The sequence below is a fragment of the Ips typographus genome, linkage group LG6 (genome assembly GCF_016097725.1).
Source record: "Ips typographus isolate SLU linkage group LG6, UJ_Ityp_2.0, whole genome shotgun sequence".
Classification (NCBI taxonomy): Eukaryota; Metazoa; Arthropoda; class Insecta; order Coleoptera; family Curculionidae; genus Ips; species Ips typographus.
Genome location: NC_138427.1, coordinates 5,692,274 through 5,709,416, shown reverse-complemented (window position 1 = coordinate 5,709,416; position 17,143 = coordinate 5,692,274). Strand labels below are relative to the sequence as shown.

General features: G+C 33.1%; 1 protein-coding gene across 1 annotated transcript; it reads left to right on the top strand.

Annotated features, from left to right (window-relative positions):
• The first annotated feature begins 6,289 nt into the window (after window positions 1–6,289).
• On the top strand, window positions 6,290–16,701 carry LOC145730467 (transmembrane protease serine 9-like). Its single transcript, XM_081981684.1, has 15 exons — window positions 6,290–6,546; window positions 7,388–7,603; window positions 7,658–7,916; window positions 7,968–8,161; window positions 8,216–8,302; window positions 9,345–9,524; window positions 9,581–9,767; window positions 9,817–9,820; window positions 14,325–14,418; window positions 14,479–14,617; window positions 14,798–14,936; window positions 15,660–15,847; window positions 15,903–16,102; window positions 16,154–16,390; window positions 16,441–16,701. Exons 1-15 carry the CDS (start codon window positions 6,339–6,341, stop codon window positions 16,608–16,610), a joined length of 2,502 nt encoding a protein of 833 aa, XP_081837810.1. The 5' UTR covers window positions 6,290–6,338; the 3' UTR covers window positions 16,611–16,701.
• Window positions 16,702–17,143: the final 442 nt, after the last annotated feature.

Here is a 17,143-nt window from a genome sequence, read left to right as displayed (position 1 = left end):
ATTTACATTATATACCAATCAAAATGAACAAACAACTGGCATTGCAGAAAAATAAATAATTTTGATTGGTTAGATATAAATAAATTTGTGTTGTGTTGTATTGGTAATACGTGCTGTTGAATAATTGAAATTTGAATGAAAAACCCCAAACTACAAACCATTTTTGTACTAAAAAATATACAAACCCTTACAAAATTCAACAAAAAAGACTGCTTATTGAAAAGCCAAAACAAAACGTTTTGTCCGCAATAATAATTAAAAATCCCAATCACGTTATCGTTAATGGTAACCCCCCTCCAGCTTCCAATTAATGCCAGGGCCCTTAAAACGACTCTGTCACAATATGAAAGAATCTCCCGGCCCTAAAATAAGTAACATAACCTGATTTCGACGTGACATTCAAAGTGTGGGCCAGCGGGTTTTTTTGGGAATTAATTGAGATGGTCCAGTAACCCGCTACGGAATTAAGGACCCCAAAAAGGGGGAGAACACGAAGGGAGCCTCAATGGGCCAACACGTACAATGACAGCTTGCGTCCCTGTAATCAAGGGGTGGTTAGTTCGCGAGCTTTTTATCCGCCCTTCCATTGTTCGAATATAAATTAAAATACCTTTTTTTTTGGGAATTGTTGAAAAGTCGAAAATAATATGAAGGAGGTTCAGTTTGGAAAACTTTAAAGCTGCGAAGTTGATTTGAAGTGCGGTGGACAAAAGAACGATTATCGGTGTGTAAAAGCTTAAATGCCCTCTCGTGTAGAGCTTTTAGCCACTTAACAGCCCCACAAAAAAAGTACTACACAAGAAAATGTCGCTTTAACAAACATAAAACTTTGCTACAATTTCCAGGCGGACGTTGGAAAAAAGTCACTTTTCTAGTGATAAGGGAGCGTAATAAAGTACCTGATAATAACAAACAAATTTGACAATGCCCGTTCCGCTTTTTCCTAATGGCTGTTTTTGTACGTCTGCTTTTAAACTACTGTCCGAGAGCTTTCGGTAAGGCTAAAAGACAGTGTCGGGTATTTTTACTTTATTAACTTCTATTAGTAAAAGTTAGAAAAATGCTATAATTGTATTAGTTTCTTCTGCTTTTTCTTTAGGTGGCAATCGTCAGGCCACCTTACTTTTGAGATCGCGGCTCTAAAGAATTCGTTGTTACTGCATCAAAACCAGTCAGAGTTCCGTCTCTTTCCTTGGATTTTTTCCTGCATAATAATTCTTATATTCGATGTCCTCATGACATGTCCTATATATTCCAATTTTCTTCTCTGCATTGTTGGAATTATTTTTCACTTATTATGCATACGTCTCATCACTCCCTCGTTGGTTCTCCAACCAGGAAATCTCCAGTATATTTTAAAGACCAGTCTACTCATGTCAATCTTCTTCAGAGTTTATGCCTCCATCCTATAGTATAGTACAGATAACACACAGTATGTACACTCGACAGCAGGAAACTATCTTAATTCTTACAAATATGCTTCTGGCATGGATTTGTATTCTCTTACTCGTTAAATAGGGTGATTCTGTACATATAACCTATATAAACGTATGTCTTGGGGTGATTTTGCTCTCAGCATATATTTTGTTTGCTTATGTTCAGAGAGTCCATATTCTTTACAATTTGTTACTATTCTATTAATTAACGTCTGTAGATCTTCAGGTGTAGTTAAAATAGCTGTGTCGTCCGCGTATCTCAGAAGTCACACCATTTTCTGTTCGTATTACAGCTTTATGACCATAGTACTTCTGAAATTATTCTGATGTCTCTGAGATCATCTGTGTTTTACTTTATCAAAAGCTTTAGTGTAGTCTATAAAGCATACTTGTAGATATTGATTCATGTCTAAGCATCTCTGTGACAGAACATTGAGCGCAATCAGTGACTTTCCTTGTCCCTAAGCTTTACCGGAATCAAAATTGTGTATCGTTGTGTATCTATATAAAGATTCCTGGATATTCTATTATGGATCACTTTTAACAGGATCTTATGTGTGACATTAGGCTTATTGTGCGATAGTCAGAAGAATGCTTGGCATTTTTAGCAACCATTCTTTTAATAGCAAGCATTCGTTTGTTGACATACACTAAAATCCTTTTTAGTCGTATCGACCAACAGAGAACAGTTCTGATGGACGAGCTGACGAAGAAAGAAGAAATGGAGGACAAGAAGAGCGCCAGAAGAGTCCTTCCGTCAGGGGGGACATCCTTCTCCCAGGACAGAGGACGCCGATGCAACTCTGGGAACTTCCTGAAAGGGATAATTCCTGGACTTGTAGCGACTTCCTCTCTCTGACTGGGTCTTGCCTGACCCATCTATCTGAGGCCGCATTCCCTGCCAACGAATATTGGCGAGAATGGAATGTTACAATTAAGTACATGTGTACGAAGGTTTCCGTTTGATTAAACTTAAAATTAGTTAAATGTTACTAATGTTATTCGTATAATTACTTCCACAAAATCAACAAAATCGTTTGGTATTATTCCTGTTCTGTACTGTACTGTATTGATTAATTCTACCAGAATATGTGTCTATCAGATTAATAATCTCTTCTGCGTATTAGTTTAGTGAAAAATAATTATGTAAACAGCTAGGAAAACTTTTTTCATCCTTGTTAAACTGTTTAATAATGACATTTTCTGTTGTACAATAGCTATAGGGTTGAAAGCGTAATCTCATAGATTACGTCTATAATTCGGTCATTCCGGTTAATATAATGCACGCCCCTGGTGTACACAATGGACCTGGGATTTCAAAAGCTGTAATTTTGATAATGACCTTGATAACAGCAAAATATGGCATTTTTGCAAATCCTCTGCTATTTATTCTTCCCGAGGGAATTAAAAAGGGATTAGGACGGAGTGCAAGTATAGATAAAAAGGGTTAATCTAACTAGTATTTTCATTTTCCGTAGGATTGGCTTGGTCGCCGCTTTGAAACTCCACTTTCCCGTGTACGTTCCCATTAAAACCTTTAAATCCCGAATTAACGTAATGAAAAGTTGTTTTATTGTGTAGTTGTATAGTCCTTTAAATCGTGAAATTAACGCCGTTTTCCACAAAACCCAAGAATTTGTCGTTTCACCCTCCACGATTGCGTCGAATTCTTTACAAATCCTTCTCCTGGAATCACTTGATTGATTTCAAACTGTCTTAATTAAAGCCAAGATTTAATCGGATCTTCAGCCCCTCTAATTAATAGGGCAGAAATACGGTGAAGACAGGCTCTGTATTTAGTGCCTTAACAAGTCACCCAACGTTGCCAATACTAACATTTTAGTTTACCTGTGTAGTATTTCGTGACATTGAAGAGAGTAAATTATGTAGGACATGGCAACGTGATGGTTAAGATTCATTTCAGCACCATTGGCATGGAAATGCGTTTGGTGGATTTATCGGTAGGATGCATTAATTTGATTAGTAGTTTAATTGAAATATTTTTGTAGGGCGATTTTGATGTGGCAGAGTTTTTGTACCACTACTGCTTGATTGAACATCTCACTTGGTAGGCAAAACGTTTTCATTTCTGGTTTAACCATTTAGATAAACGCTGTTTATGAAAATTGCCCTCTTCATAAAGTCTTTTAGTGTCAAACCGTTTTCCCCTTCCTTGACAAAACTGCAGGGAAAACCGTCAAAAGTCGTATTACGAACAGAATCAGGGCGTTCAAAAAAAAACCTTATTAAATTAAAAAACCTTAACCTTATAAAATTTTACAGCTCTATCCGGCTGGGGTGCAGCAAAATTGAAAAGTATAGATAGAACGTCTTTATCTATATTTCTATTTTATCAGGTCGTTCTTTTATATGCGAATATAAAGAGGGCTTTTATAACGAAACAACCTTAGGTAGTTATCCTGTAATGATATCCAGACTAAAATCGATCAGTGCTTCCTAAAAAAAAAACGTTTTCCATTTACTCTGACTGTATAAAAAGTCTATTGTTTGTGGGATGTATCATATTCGTAAAGCTTGTATTATTGAATTCGTGCTGTCACAAGTCCGAACAGCCGGATATCACTTTAGCAGCAGGAACATATTTCCTGCTATCTGTTGCAAACCGGAACATCACGTCTGCAATGTCTGCTTCGTAACGATAAATAAATAGACATATACGCAAAAAAGCTGGTTTTATCATACATAAGAGGGCCGGTTTATTTATATTTGTAAAGTGCAAAATTTAGTATTTCTTAAACAAAATTAGGCTTGTTGATTGATAGGTAGGTAAAGAAAACAGCATTTTGGATAATCGTGATGTTGGTCAGACTTTTGAACTCAAAACGGTTGATAAACATTGTAATAACAAACTAGTCACAGTTGTAATGGATGGACTAATCCATAATATAGTAGCAAAAACTTCCATTACGAAAAAAATACGGATTTTTATAATTAAAATCCACCAGCTGTATATGGGATATTATGTGAGTTAGTAATACATAATAGTTATTTACGTAACAAGTAGGATATGAATGTTATTAACGCACGCATGTGAAAATTTGCACGACGAGGCCGCAGGCCAAGTCGTGTAATCACACAGTGCGTTAATAACATATCCTACGTGTTACGTACAACATTTTATCTACAACGATTATTATTTTAATAATTAATTGAAAAAAAAAATAAAAAAAATACAAATTAAAAAAATTAAAAAAATAAATAAAAATATTTTCAGCAACTTGTTAGGCATGTCAACATATGGCATTAATTTATCCAATTGTAAAGAGTTTAACATTAATATTTATCCTAATAATAATTGAGTTTTCATGTAATTGTATGTCATGTTTTTTAATTAAAAAATATCTAACTAAAAGTTACTTTTAATATTAATATTAACAAGAAGCAAGATAGTGGAGGCAACAGAACTCCAGATGTACAAACAAATTGTTCACCGATTATTAACGCACTAGTGCGGTAATAGATTCAAAAAAGCACTAGTGCGGTAATAAACGTCATTATGACACTGAGAATAGTGCGAAATTACGATATTATGTAACTGTTGTAGATAAATAAATAAACCTATACATATACAATATTACATTTGTTCCTTGATACAGACCTGAAATACTAGACAATTCTAAAATTGGTGGTTTACGATTATTTAGGTTCAATTCTTGCATATTCCTTATAGTCCAGGCGAATCAAAAAAAACTCTGTACCTATATTATATTCTATAAATTGTATAAAAATCAATTTTCTGACATAACTTTAAAATTTCTAAGGAAAACATTAAAAAACAATGTTTCTTTTGTGTTTCATTATGGCACAAATCAATTTTAATTTATCGAGTCATTTATCGAGTTGTTTAAATGTTTGAACACGTTTTTAAATGGAAATTATATCTTTTTATTATTTTAACAAAAAGTAGAAACGAAAACAAATGTGGGGTTGTAGAACTTTGTACGACTTTTCTGAAGAAATAAATTCATTAGAAAAAAGTCTTGAAAACGCTTATGTTATGTATAAAAGTGACCAGAACGAAAATTCTATTTTCTGTAAAAACGTTCGCATTTTATTTATTTTTTCGTTTACTCTATTTTCCTAGACCATCTCTTTATTGTTCTTATTTAGTTTACAATTTTTTTTGCTTTAAAATATGTTAATTTGCCTGAACTATTCCCTTGGCCCAAACTTTACGTATTTTCCCACAATTATCATTATTCCTCTTTTATGACCTTATTTCAACTCAATCATATTTCTGTAAAATCCCCCGATAACATGTCCGTTGCAGCCCAACAAACATTATACTTTTCAATACGCCATTATACTCTCAATCTGGACTTCCAATGTAAACATTTTGTAATACAAGTAGGGTTTGCGTATGTCGTTTTTAAAGGGACGTTCAAAAAAGGGGTATTTTTTGCTTCTGGCAAACAGAACTTAAATGGGAGCAAATAGACTGCACAGGATGGAAAGTTCGACTGGAATTTGGTATTCAGCACCACTACCGCTATTACACAAAATGCATTACAAAAAAAGCATTTAATGAGGGAGCGTGGCAACAATAAGACCCTAATTCCATTCAATATCGAATATTTGGAAATCTCGATCATAAAAATCGCATGTCGCATACTAAACGGCCAATTGTTGACTCGATAAATGCTTGAACGTATAATACAGCTGGAATTTTAAATTTTCTTCCGTAGTTTCCCCACGTTTTAAAGGGCTAATTTGATAAGAAATGCATGTGGCGTCAATAACGTGAATTTTCACAATCTTCGATTATTTGTAAGTAAGTCACACAACAGTCAGACAAACTTAAGATAAATAGTTGAGAGGTCAAAGTGATGATTAAACGTTGAGCCATAATATTTTGCATTGTACTATTTAGTTCAACGAAAAATGCAAACTAGAAAGTGGTTGTTAGAATGTGACGTGTTTAAGTGGGTTTTGGTGCTTTGTTTGGTCACTAAGTCCTATGCTGAACCCTATAATTGCACTGGAGTTTGTGTTGGGTTAGAAGACAGTTCTGAACCGGAAGTTGAAGCCACAACCATCACTTCCGTCACAGACATTTCGATAGAAACTTTCAAACTTACGGAATATATGAGTAAGTTCAAGTTTTAATTGGAATGGATTTTTTATTAGGTACTTTTCAGTCCATTTAATTTCAATTATAGTTATAATCTTTCCTACGTCATTATATAAACAACTGATTGGGAAATTTTGTGTGCTATTTTTGCTTTCTAGATGTTAAGAATACTGATTCTTAGTTAATTGGTCTTTGTATTTTCTTCAGCTGCAGTTAAATGTGACAAAATAGTACCACACCGTCCAGAATTTACAACAAACTGAACATTTATCTACTTACAGTATAAAATATGTAGGTTAAGTGGTTGGAAATGTGACAGCTTAGACTTACAGGGTATTGCAAAATTATTACACCAATTGTGACTATTCCTGTCACAGAGTTTTTAAAAAAAAAGATGTACTCAAACTCTTACAGAGACTATTAAAAGTTTACCTATAACATTTTAGTTGTAGAAAAAGGTAAAAAATATTAAAATACATTTTAAATTTATTTAAAAAAACTGACTTACTGAAAAATTAAGAAAATACCTTTCATCAAACTGAAAAAAGCAATTATGAACAACCATTACCAAATTACTATACCTACAGGGTGATTCATAAAGAAGGGGAAATTGTTGTAATGGGATTTTTTGTTGAATTTAAATAATATTATATTTGTGCACTATTATTAATGATAAAACTATTTTTTTACTTAGTGGGATAGGTCTATAAGGTGCTCATCATATACCTACATAGAGATTTTAATTACATGATTTCGATAATTTTTTAATAATTTACACCTTGCACCTCACTATTCATATAAACTTACTCCAGATTATTCGTTGAAGCATGTAGAAGCAGTTAGTCTAGTTTTTTTTCAGGATTTGCAACACCGTGTGAAACACCAAACCACGAAGTGACCCTCTGTATAGAAATTTCAAAATGCGAAACCTTAGAAAAAGTCAAAAACAAAAAGAAATACTCAGAATTCGTTGAAGCTTCGAAATGCGGCCCGAAAAATGAAAATCCAAAGGATTTTAAGGTGTGTTGTGGAAAATATAACAATTTTAGGAATCGCAGTGATTTTGATAACACAGGTTCGTGTGGAATGGTTATTTTTGGTTCAGTGTTAAAAAAAAACTTTTTTACAGTTGAAAGCAGTCCCAAAGTAATATTTGATTATCCATTGTTACCCCAAGAGTGTGGCAAACAAAATCCAATTTTTCGACCAAGAATTTATGGTGGTACTGAGGCAGTTATTGGGGAATATCCTTGGATGGTGAGAATGATTCACAAAAATAAATATGGGCAGAAAAATTACGGTTGCGCTGGGTTTTTAATTCATCCGAAGTATGTAGTCACTGCAGCTCATTGTATTCAATCTGAATTCACTGATATCAGAGGACTACCGTATGTATACATTTTCTTGATTCTATGACATTATTAATCAACTAAAAACAGATATTCAGTACTACTTGGAGAGCACAACGTTACATCAAAAATAGATTGTTCAGCCGGTGGTACTAAATGTGCGGACCCACCACAAATAAGTCGAATAAACAAAACAATAGTACACGGCAATTATTCCGCAAAATCTAAAAACCATCACAATGATATAGGTTTACTATACTTGAACAAAGCAGTCCGAGTTACAGGTAAGTGTAAGGTAATTAGAAATTGTTTACTTTTATTTATTTGCATTTTTCCAGATTTTGTTCGTCCCATATGTTTACCAGAGGAAGATGACCCGAATGTAAGAAAGTATTACATTAGTGGCTGGGGAAAAACCGAAAAAGGTTATCTGTTAATACATTTTTTTTAAAAACTTCTTCTTTCTTCCAAGCAAGGCTTGTTAACATTACTCAAAGAGGAAAATACTTTTTCATTAATGCAAAGCAAATATGGATCTTAACAATACAATCTCGTTTATCAAATCTTATATCAGAAAGTCGCTTTTGTTGTGTTTTAAAATAAGTAATATAATAAGTCCACACCAAAAGAGTTATATGTGGAGAAAACTGCACTGAAAGTCAATTTTGCAGCAAAATCTAAGATAAAACAACTATTAAAAAATTAATTTTTATTAGACAACAAACTAAAGAAATCGGAAAAAAACATAGAAAACATTAACTAAACATAGTTTTAAATAGTCAAATAAGTCAAATATGCATGTATTTAATCCAGGGTGCCATAAACTAGTGTGTAAGTTTGGGAATCTCAAAAATTAATGGTAAGACACAAAGTTGGTTAAATCGTGGCAAAGTTACGCTATTTGGAGCTTAATAATATGCAGTCTTAAAACTTCAAAAACTTCTATTACTTCCAGAGATATCCGAAATTTTGAAAACTATTTTTTTTAACTTCAAGTTGCCCAGTTTCGCCATTTAACCAACTATGAAAGAGAAATCTCTTACCGTTTTCAAAATCACTATACTTACCCACGAATTTGAGGCACCCTGTATATGGCACAACTATCTTTTTGGTTCTAAATTATTTAATGGTTAATACATGTTTAACTAAATTAATTTCCATAGAAAATTGTCTATACTTATACCTTTCTTAGTCATTATTAGATTAGTGGATTTGAAATTTGAATATCGGTTAGTGTAAGCTGGTTTTCGGAATACATTTGTTTTTAATTTGCTAATATCTATTTTAAATGGTACTTAAAAATGCTAATAAACCAAAGAAATTCATTTTAGATATTAGTTAGTAATAATCTAATTAGATGCTGGTAGTTTAAACGATTCTGAATTCAGTTGATACTAGTGTAAAATTCCAATTTTTTGCCAAGAAGAACAAAGAAAATGAGTAACTCGTCTCAACTAATTTTTACAGAGGAAACTAGTACTATCAAGCTGAGAGTAGACCTTAAAGCTTTTGATAAAAAAGACTGCAAGGAAAGATTTGCCTCATTCTTAGGACTAGATATCAACGAGTCCCAAATATGCGCAGGAGGGGAAAAACTGAAAGATAGTTGCAATGGAGATTCTGGAGGTCCTTTGATGAGAACCAACGGTTTGCTGAAAATTACAACTTTTATGATTTATTTATTAAAAATCTATTTTTTTTAGGTACTCATTACTTTGCTGCTGGACTTGTGAGTTATGGTGTTGGATGCGGAATGGAACACTGGCCTGGAGTGTACACCAGCATTCCCTATCACCTGAATTGGATTAAACTTCAAATTCTGGATATCACCACTAAATCACCTAAAATCCGGAAAAATAAAAAGAAAAAAAAAGTTGTTGAAATAATTTAGTGATGTATTTTACAAATACGTTTAATAAATACTTTTAATAAAAATTAGTTTAGTTAGTTAGATTTTTTTACACTACAAAAATACTAACGTAACGTAAGAAATAAAAACTGAACCCGAACACCAGCCTATCCCACATATCATAAATTTTTGTTTTAATGACTGGAATCGAAAGAATAGGATCAAAAAACTAATTTTTCATATTCTTGAAGAAAAAATTATGGTCGTAAATGTTCCTACATTAGTTTGAATTTGTCCATTAAATTTAAAAGATCTGTTTTGGCGCGCATGTGACGTACGTAATTCTGGGCGATTTTATTGGCTGTTGCACGCCAACTGTTTCACTTCTTGTCGCTGATTGGTTGATAGTGTAGTACGTCACCGGCGGCGGGCATTTAAAACATGAGATTAATGTAGTTTTTATCATCATTTTTTTTTCTATTTAGACTTAATATTTTTGAAAACCAAAAAATACGGGTATAATATTTTCAATTCGTCTTTGTAGTTATGAAATAAAAAAAAATTGTGGGACAGGCCCATTTGGATTTAAAAACAAAAACTCGACAATTCATCCCCTATTTGTGATAACAAACAATATACAAACTACTCACCTAAATGACAGACGAACAGCTACTTTACTGATGGACATAAATAAGGCTTTTGATAGCATCTGGCACAAGGGTATGCTTTTTAGACTTTACGAACTCGGCAATACCTACTATATACCATTAGAAACCTTCTCAATGACAACCTTTTAGAAATCCGCATCAACGACACTTTGTCCTTTCCTTCTCCCCTGAACAGGGCCTTCTTCAGGGCTCGCCGCTGTCCCCTCTATTGTATAATATCTACTGTCATGACATTTACAATCACAATCAAAAAGACGAACTTACGTTTGACAACTCTGGACAATACGCTGACGATACTGCTTTGATTGTACATGACAAGACGACTAAAAACGCGACAAGTAAACTACAATTACTTACAAACAAAACTATGGTTCTACAAGGAATGGTTCTACAAGTGGAGACTGACTCCTAATCCCACAAAAAACCAACTTCTCTTGCCAAACCGACGACTAGTCCAAGTTACTTCGTTAAGTACTTAGGTATGATATTGGACTCAAAAATGAAATTTACTAAACACTTACGAAATATTAGGGTTAACATTACTAAAAGAGCAAAATACTTCAGAGGACTTACTTACAAACAAGCCGGAATTGGTACACATACAGCTACAAAAATTTATAAGTCCATCTGCAGACCTTTACTGGACTATGGTAACATAATACTAGCAAACGCAAACGACAAAACCAAAAAATACATTCAAACGACAGAACAAATCACCTTGAGACTAATTACAAAAATTCGGCACCCAGAAATTCCTCTTTTCAACCCATCTAATGACCTACTGTATGAATGGACTAACTTAATTAAAATAACGGACCGACATAAAAAAATACAAACAAAATGGAAAAACAAAAAAGACAACTGGACAATAATTAATAAGTTATGCCTCACCCGACAGACCCGAACCTCACGTTACCTGACGCCAAACACAACTTTGACAGAACACTACCAAGACATACATTAATTCTAGATATAAGTATTGTATTATTGAAATTGTACATACATATAGATAGCTTATAAATAGTGTATATTATTAATCTCTAAATGCTGTTATTACTATGGGCAGCAAGGCCACTAGGGCCGATAGCCTTTTCTTTTGGAGAATAAAGATTGTATGGTATACAGTGTGACCCATTTAGAATGGAAACACCCCTATAAAATTTTAGGTTATTAACCGATTTCAATAATTTTTTTTTTGAAATAATTAGGAATGAAATGTCTATTACGGGAGAAAATTTTAAATATTTATTTCAGTTTTCAGGTCATATTACGATACTTTTTCTTGATAGAAAATGGAGAATTTTTATTAGCGATTTTTTTATGGAAAAAATTACTACGCCACTGGATCTATAGTGCTTTCAAATAGCTGTGACCAAAATTTCATGAAAATCCATTCATTAATAACAAAGTTATGACAAATTAAAAGTCAAAAATCCTCTAAGCTAACGGTCACAAAAGAACACCCTGCATCAACTGTTGCCATAGAAATGGTGTTACTATTTACTTGTTTATTATTAATTATTAATTGATTAATGTCTAAAAAAAAAAAAAAAAATAAAAAAAAAAAAAATCAAAAAAAAAAAATCAAAAAAAAAAAATCAAAAAATTTGGTCACAGCTATTTGAAAGCACTATAGATCCAGTGGCGTAGTAATTTTTTCAATAAAAAAATCGCTAATAAAAATTCTCCATTTTCTATCAAGAAAAAGTATCGTAATATGACCTGAAAACTGAAATAAATATTTAAAATTTTCTCCCGTAATAGACATTTCATTACTAATTATTTCAAAAAAAAAATCATTGAAATCGGTTAATAACCTAAAATTTTATAGGGGTGTTTCCATTCTAAATGGGTCACACTGTATATATATATACAGGGTGTCCCACGACGAAAGACCTCGATTGATATTGGAAAAAGTATAAATAGGAGAGTTTTGAAAATTTGGTAGGATACTGAAGTGGGCATGCCCAATCCAACTAAAATATTTTCAAGATGGTTGCACTTCCGCTTATACCGGAAGTCGATTACAACTTTCTTATTTTAAATAGAACACCCTATATATTATTACATATTTGGATTCCTCACAAAATTCTGACCAACTTTTGTATAGAATGCCCTATGCCTATCTCTAGCCGTTTTCGAAATATTTGATGTTTTTCCAAAAAAGTGACAGTTGCAACGCTCAACATATTTTTGTACTATGTTAAAACCGTATTTCATTTTGCAATGAAACTTTGGGTTATTGTTAATAAAGGATCGTTTTATTAAACTGAGGGTGCGTAATGACTCATTTGTATACAGGGTCGTCAAAAAAAAATCATAAACTTGCCACTAAAAAAAATGAAAAATCTCAAGTTTTTTAAATGGAAACCCCCATTTTTTATGACGGAATCATTTTGAGCATTAAAAATTACTATAAGTTTCAATTTACTTGCCTATACCTAAATCCAACCCATTTCGTTTTATTTGAGAATTAACCTTTTTTTTATTAGGCTGCATGGTTGGGATTAGCTGGTACTCTAGTTGGTTATGCTTTTGACACACGGTGATATTGGAGACCTGCAGAGCATGTTAATAACACTAGTTTTGAGTGTTTTGACAACTGCAAATATGCCGTCGCGGTTACGTTATTCAAACCAAGATTACTTAAATCTGTTTATTATTTGCGGAGAATGTGATAAAGTTGTGAGTAGAACGTGTGAGGTATTTGCCGCTCGTTATCCAGAAAAACCAAAGCCATCACGAAAAGCTGTCAAGCAAATAATTGAAAATTTTAAGAATACGGGATCTGTGAAGATAAAAGCTATTAAAACAAAACCAATCCTTAATAATACCAATGTAGAAATTGCAATTTCTAACCAATATTTGTGTACAATGCCCTATTCCTATCTCTAGCCGTTTTCGAAATATTTGATGTTTTTCCAAAAAAGTGACAGTTGCAACGCTCAACATAACATGCTTTGCAGTTCTCCAATATCACCGTGTGTCAAAAGCATGGCTAACTAGAGTACCAGCTAATCCCAACCATGCAGCCTAATAAAAAAATGTTTATTCTCAAATAAAACGAAATGGGTTGGATTTAGGTATAGGCAAGTAAATTGAAACTTATAGTAATTTTTAATGCTCAAAATGATTCCGTCATAAAAAATGTGGGTTTCTATTTAAAAAACTTGAGATTTTTCATTTTTTTTAGTGGCAACTTTATGATTTTTTTTTTGACGACCCTGTATACAAATGAGTCATTACGCACCCTCAGTTTAATAAAACGATCCTTTATTTACAATAACCCAAAGTTTCATTGCAAAATGAAATACGGTTTTAACATAGTACAAAAATATGTTGAGCGTTGCAACTGTCACTTTTTTGGAAAAACATCAAATATTTCGAAAACGGCTAGAGATAGGCATAGGGCATTCTATACAAAAGTTGGTCAGAATTTTGTGAGGAATCCAAATATGTAATAATATATAGGGTGTTCTATTTAAAATAAGAAAGTTGTGATCGACTTCCGGTATAAGCGGAAGTGCAACCATCTTGAAAATATTTTAGTTGGATTGGGCATGCCCACATCAGTATCCTACCAAATTTTCAAAACTCTCCTATTTATACTTTTTCCAATATCAATCGAGGTCTTTCGTCGTGGGACACCCTGTATATAAAAACTGAAGCAAATCGGAAAACCCTATAGTTTAAAAATAAATTGCAGAACAAAAGATTAAAACATTAAACCCCACTTATCAAACAACCGTTGACTTTTCAAATGTTCTTTCGACGAAATGGATTAACCGAAGGCTGATGTGTCATTATCTTTATTTAAAATTGTGAAATTATCTTTATTTAGAGTAGTAAAAATTTAGGGAATACCGGTTTTTGTGTGATAAAAAAGGACACTTTGTAACGAAGTGGCTGCATTCTGGCTCATTACAGTAGCAGAATTCGAGGAGGTCAGTAGGGGTACCAAGGAAAATGATTTCGGTTTACGTGTTTTGGTTATGTGGATTGTTTTTGTCAAGGGTCCATTCCCGTACGTACCTACCTCTATTTGATTATTACAGCTTTTTAATGTTATGGTATTTGGCAATAGAAAACTTTGGAGGATTTTGTAGAACTCCTTCAGGAGAGTCTGCAAAATGCATTAGTGTCTACCAGTGTGACTCGCTAATGACTTTACTTCGATTCCCTACTAGAACTCAAGAACAAACTAATTTTTTAATATCTTCCAAGTAAGTATTTCTTTGTATTTTTATTCAAGGTGATTCAGAATTTTATCTAATATTAGAAGCTTGAAATCAAAATAGAATCTTGTTTATACAAACATGCAAATGCAAATAATTGAATTGATTCATTTTGTCATTTTGTACAGGTATATGGTGTTTCTAATATAAACGTAAATTATATTTTAGATGTGGTTTTACCTATACCGGGATACCTTTGGTTTGCTGTGGATCGGGTTTTAATAAAGTAGCCGCGAGTGTTGATGTAACTGATGAAAATTACAGGCCCAATCCATCTCTACCAAGCAAAAATGAATGTGGATGGCAGGTAATTTATTTAATGTATCTAAAAGTTGCCACAATGCAAAACAACTAGAAAAAAAAACCGAATAGTGGAATGAGAATCATTCTAAAGAATCAGTGTGTGTTTTGAAGTGTTTTGAATATACTGTCAATTAGACATAGATTTAGAAAAAAATCAGTTTTGTGACATTGAAGGACACACTTACATTGTCAGGACAAGATTGAACATAAATATCCTAAAAACTGCAAACATTTGGCATTACAATGTTTAGATCACTATGTAGATTTTGGCAAGCAGAATCTGTCTAAGTTGATCTATTTTAACAGCTTTTTCAAGACACTTTTCAGGTCATAAAGATTAGTAAATTACATCAAAATATTCTATACATGGTGGTCTAGTACAAAAAGGTAAAAATTTCAATTGATTAAAAAAAACTTTAAATTCAAAAATTAGTCCGTTTTAGTTATATTTGTAACGCTTTTCTGATCTTCCTGTACATTCCCACAGATACGTTTGTATTGGACGAAGTCTTGACACAAAACACGCAATTTTCAAACAACAACTTTTAATAAAATGGCGGGTAATTAAATTTTTTAAAAAGAAGCCTTTACATTGTGATGAAAACCTAATTAACGCATTCGGTTTATTATGAACCTCGCTGGTTATTTACCCGTTATCGGCCTTGTATCGTTAATAACTATAAATCTTTTAGAATTTATTTAAGTTGCTCTTAGAGCTTATTTTTAGTCTACTGATCGAATTTTCAATGGCGAAAACACTGCATTGGACGAGTTTCCTTGGATGGCCGTTATACAATACTTACAACCAAACGGTGAACGCCCCATAGCTTGCGCAGGATCCCTCATCAATAGCCGCTACATACTCACAGCTGCGCATTGTATAACTGGAGCAATTTTAAAAGAAGTTGGACAACCGTACCCACACTGAAATTCTAAGTAAATTCGTCAGTCTAAAATCTTATAATTGTAGTATAAACATTCGATTTGGCGAGTATAACATCACCAGTCCAAGACAAGACTGCTTTTATCAGAGTGGTCAGAGCTATTGTAATCGGCCTGAGGTTAACGTAGGTATTGAGGAGTTGATTCCACATCCAAGCTATAAAGGATTCAATAATAAGTTATATGATATAGCATTAGTTCGATTGGAAAGAAAAGTACAATATACAGGTATAAACAATTGAAAATTGAAAAATGTAAAGTGATTTTGACTGTTTTCAGACTTTGTTCAACCAATCTGCTTGCCTGAACCTAGCTATGAGGCAGCCACAGGTGAACAATTAATTGTTGCTGGTTGGGGTAAAACTGAAAAAGGCAGAAACAGCGATGTAAAGCTGAAGCTATCAGTGCCTAAAACTGATTTTGAACAATGCGCTAAAATCTTAGGCAGAGCAGGTGTCTCACTTAAAAGGAGTCAGTTATGTGCTGGTGGTGAAGATGGAAAAGACTCCTGCACAGGTATACTCTAAAAATGTAAATTTACTATACTAAAATGATATCAAAAACAGGTGACAGTGGCGGTCCATTGATGAGAAATTTGCCTACTGACAGAACCAGATTCATGCTTGAGGGAGTGGTGTCATTTGGCCCCATCCCATGTGGAACTGCAGGATATCCTGGTGTTTATACTAGAGTTGCTAATTATGTTCCTTGGATTCATAATACAGTCAGGCCCTGAAATGAAAACTATTTTGTAATTTTTTACTTATTCTAAACTACATATTTCTATATTACTATATAATAAATTAAATATATTACTTTTAAATGTTTGACTTTTTATCTGTTACACAGGTTATTTAAGGAAGGGAATTAAGGAGCAATCTTAATGATACTTTGCCTTGTAGGTGGATTTTTATTATAGGTACATGCGGTTCCAAATCTTGGAGGTATTTCAGGTTACTTAAAATATATGGATATCAACCTAACTATGTGTAAACATCTAGAAAGTATTAGTCCTCAATTTCCAATATGGTGGCACTATACACTGAATTCAACCATCTAAAATTACAAAAACGTCCAAACTCTTCTATACATGGTTTTCCACAATAAATGCGTCATATTTCAGAGCTTCAAAAAATAAAGCAAGTTTGCTATAGAAACTATGGTCCAAAGTTTTGTTATGGTCGTTATGGACATACAGTTTTAAAGAGTGAATCAAAATATGTTCTAGTCTTGAATTGATTAGACCTCCTGTAGAAAGATAAATGAATA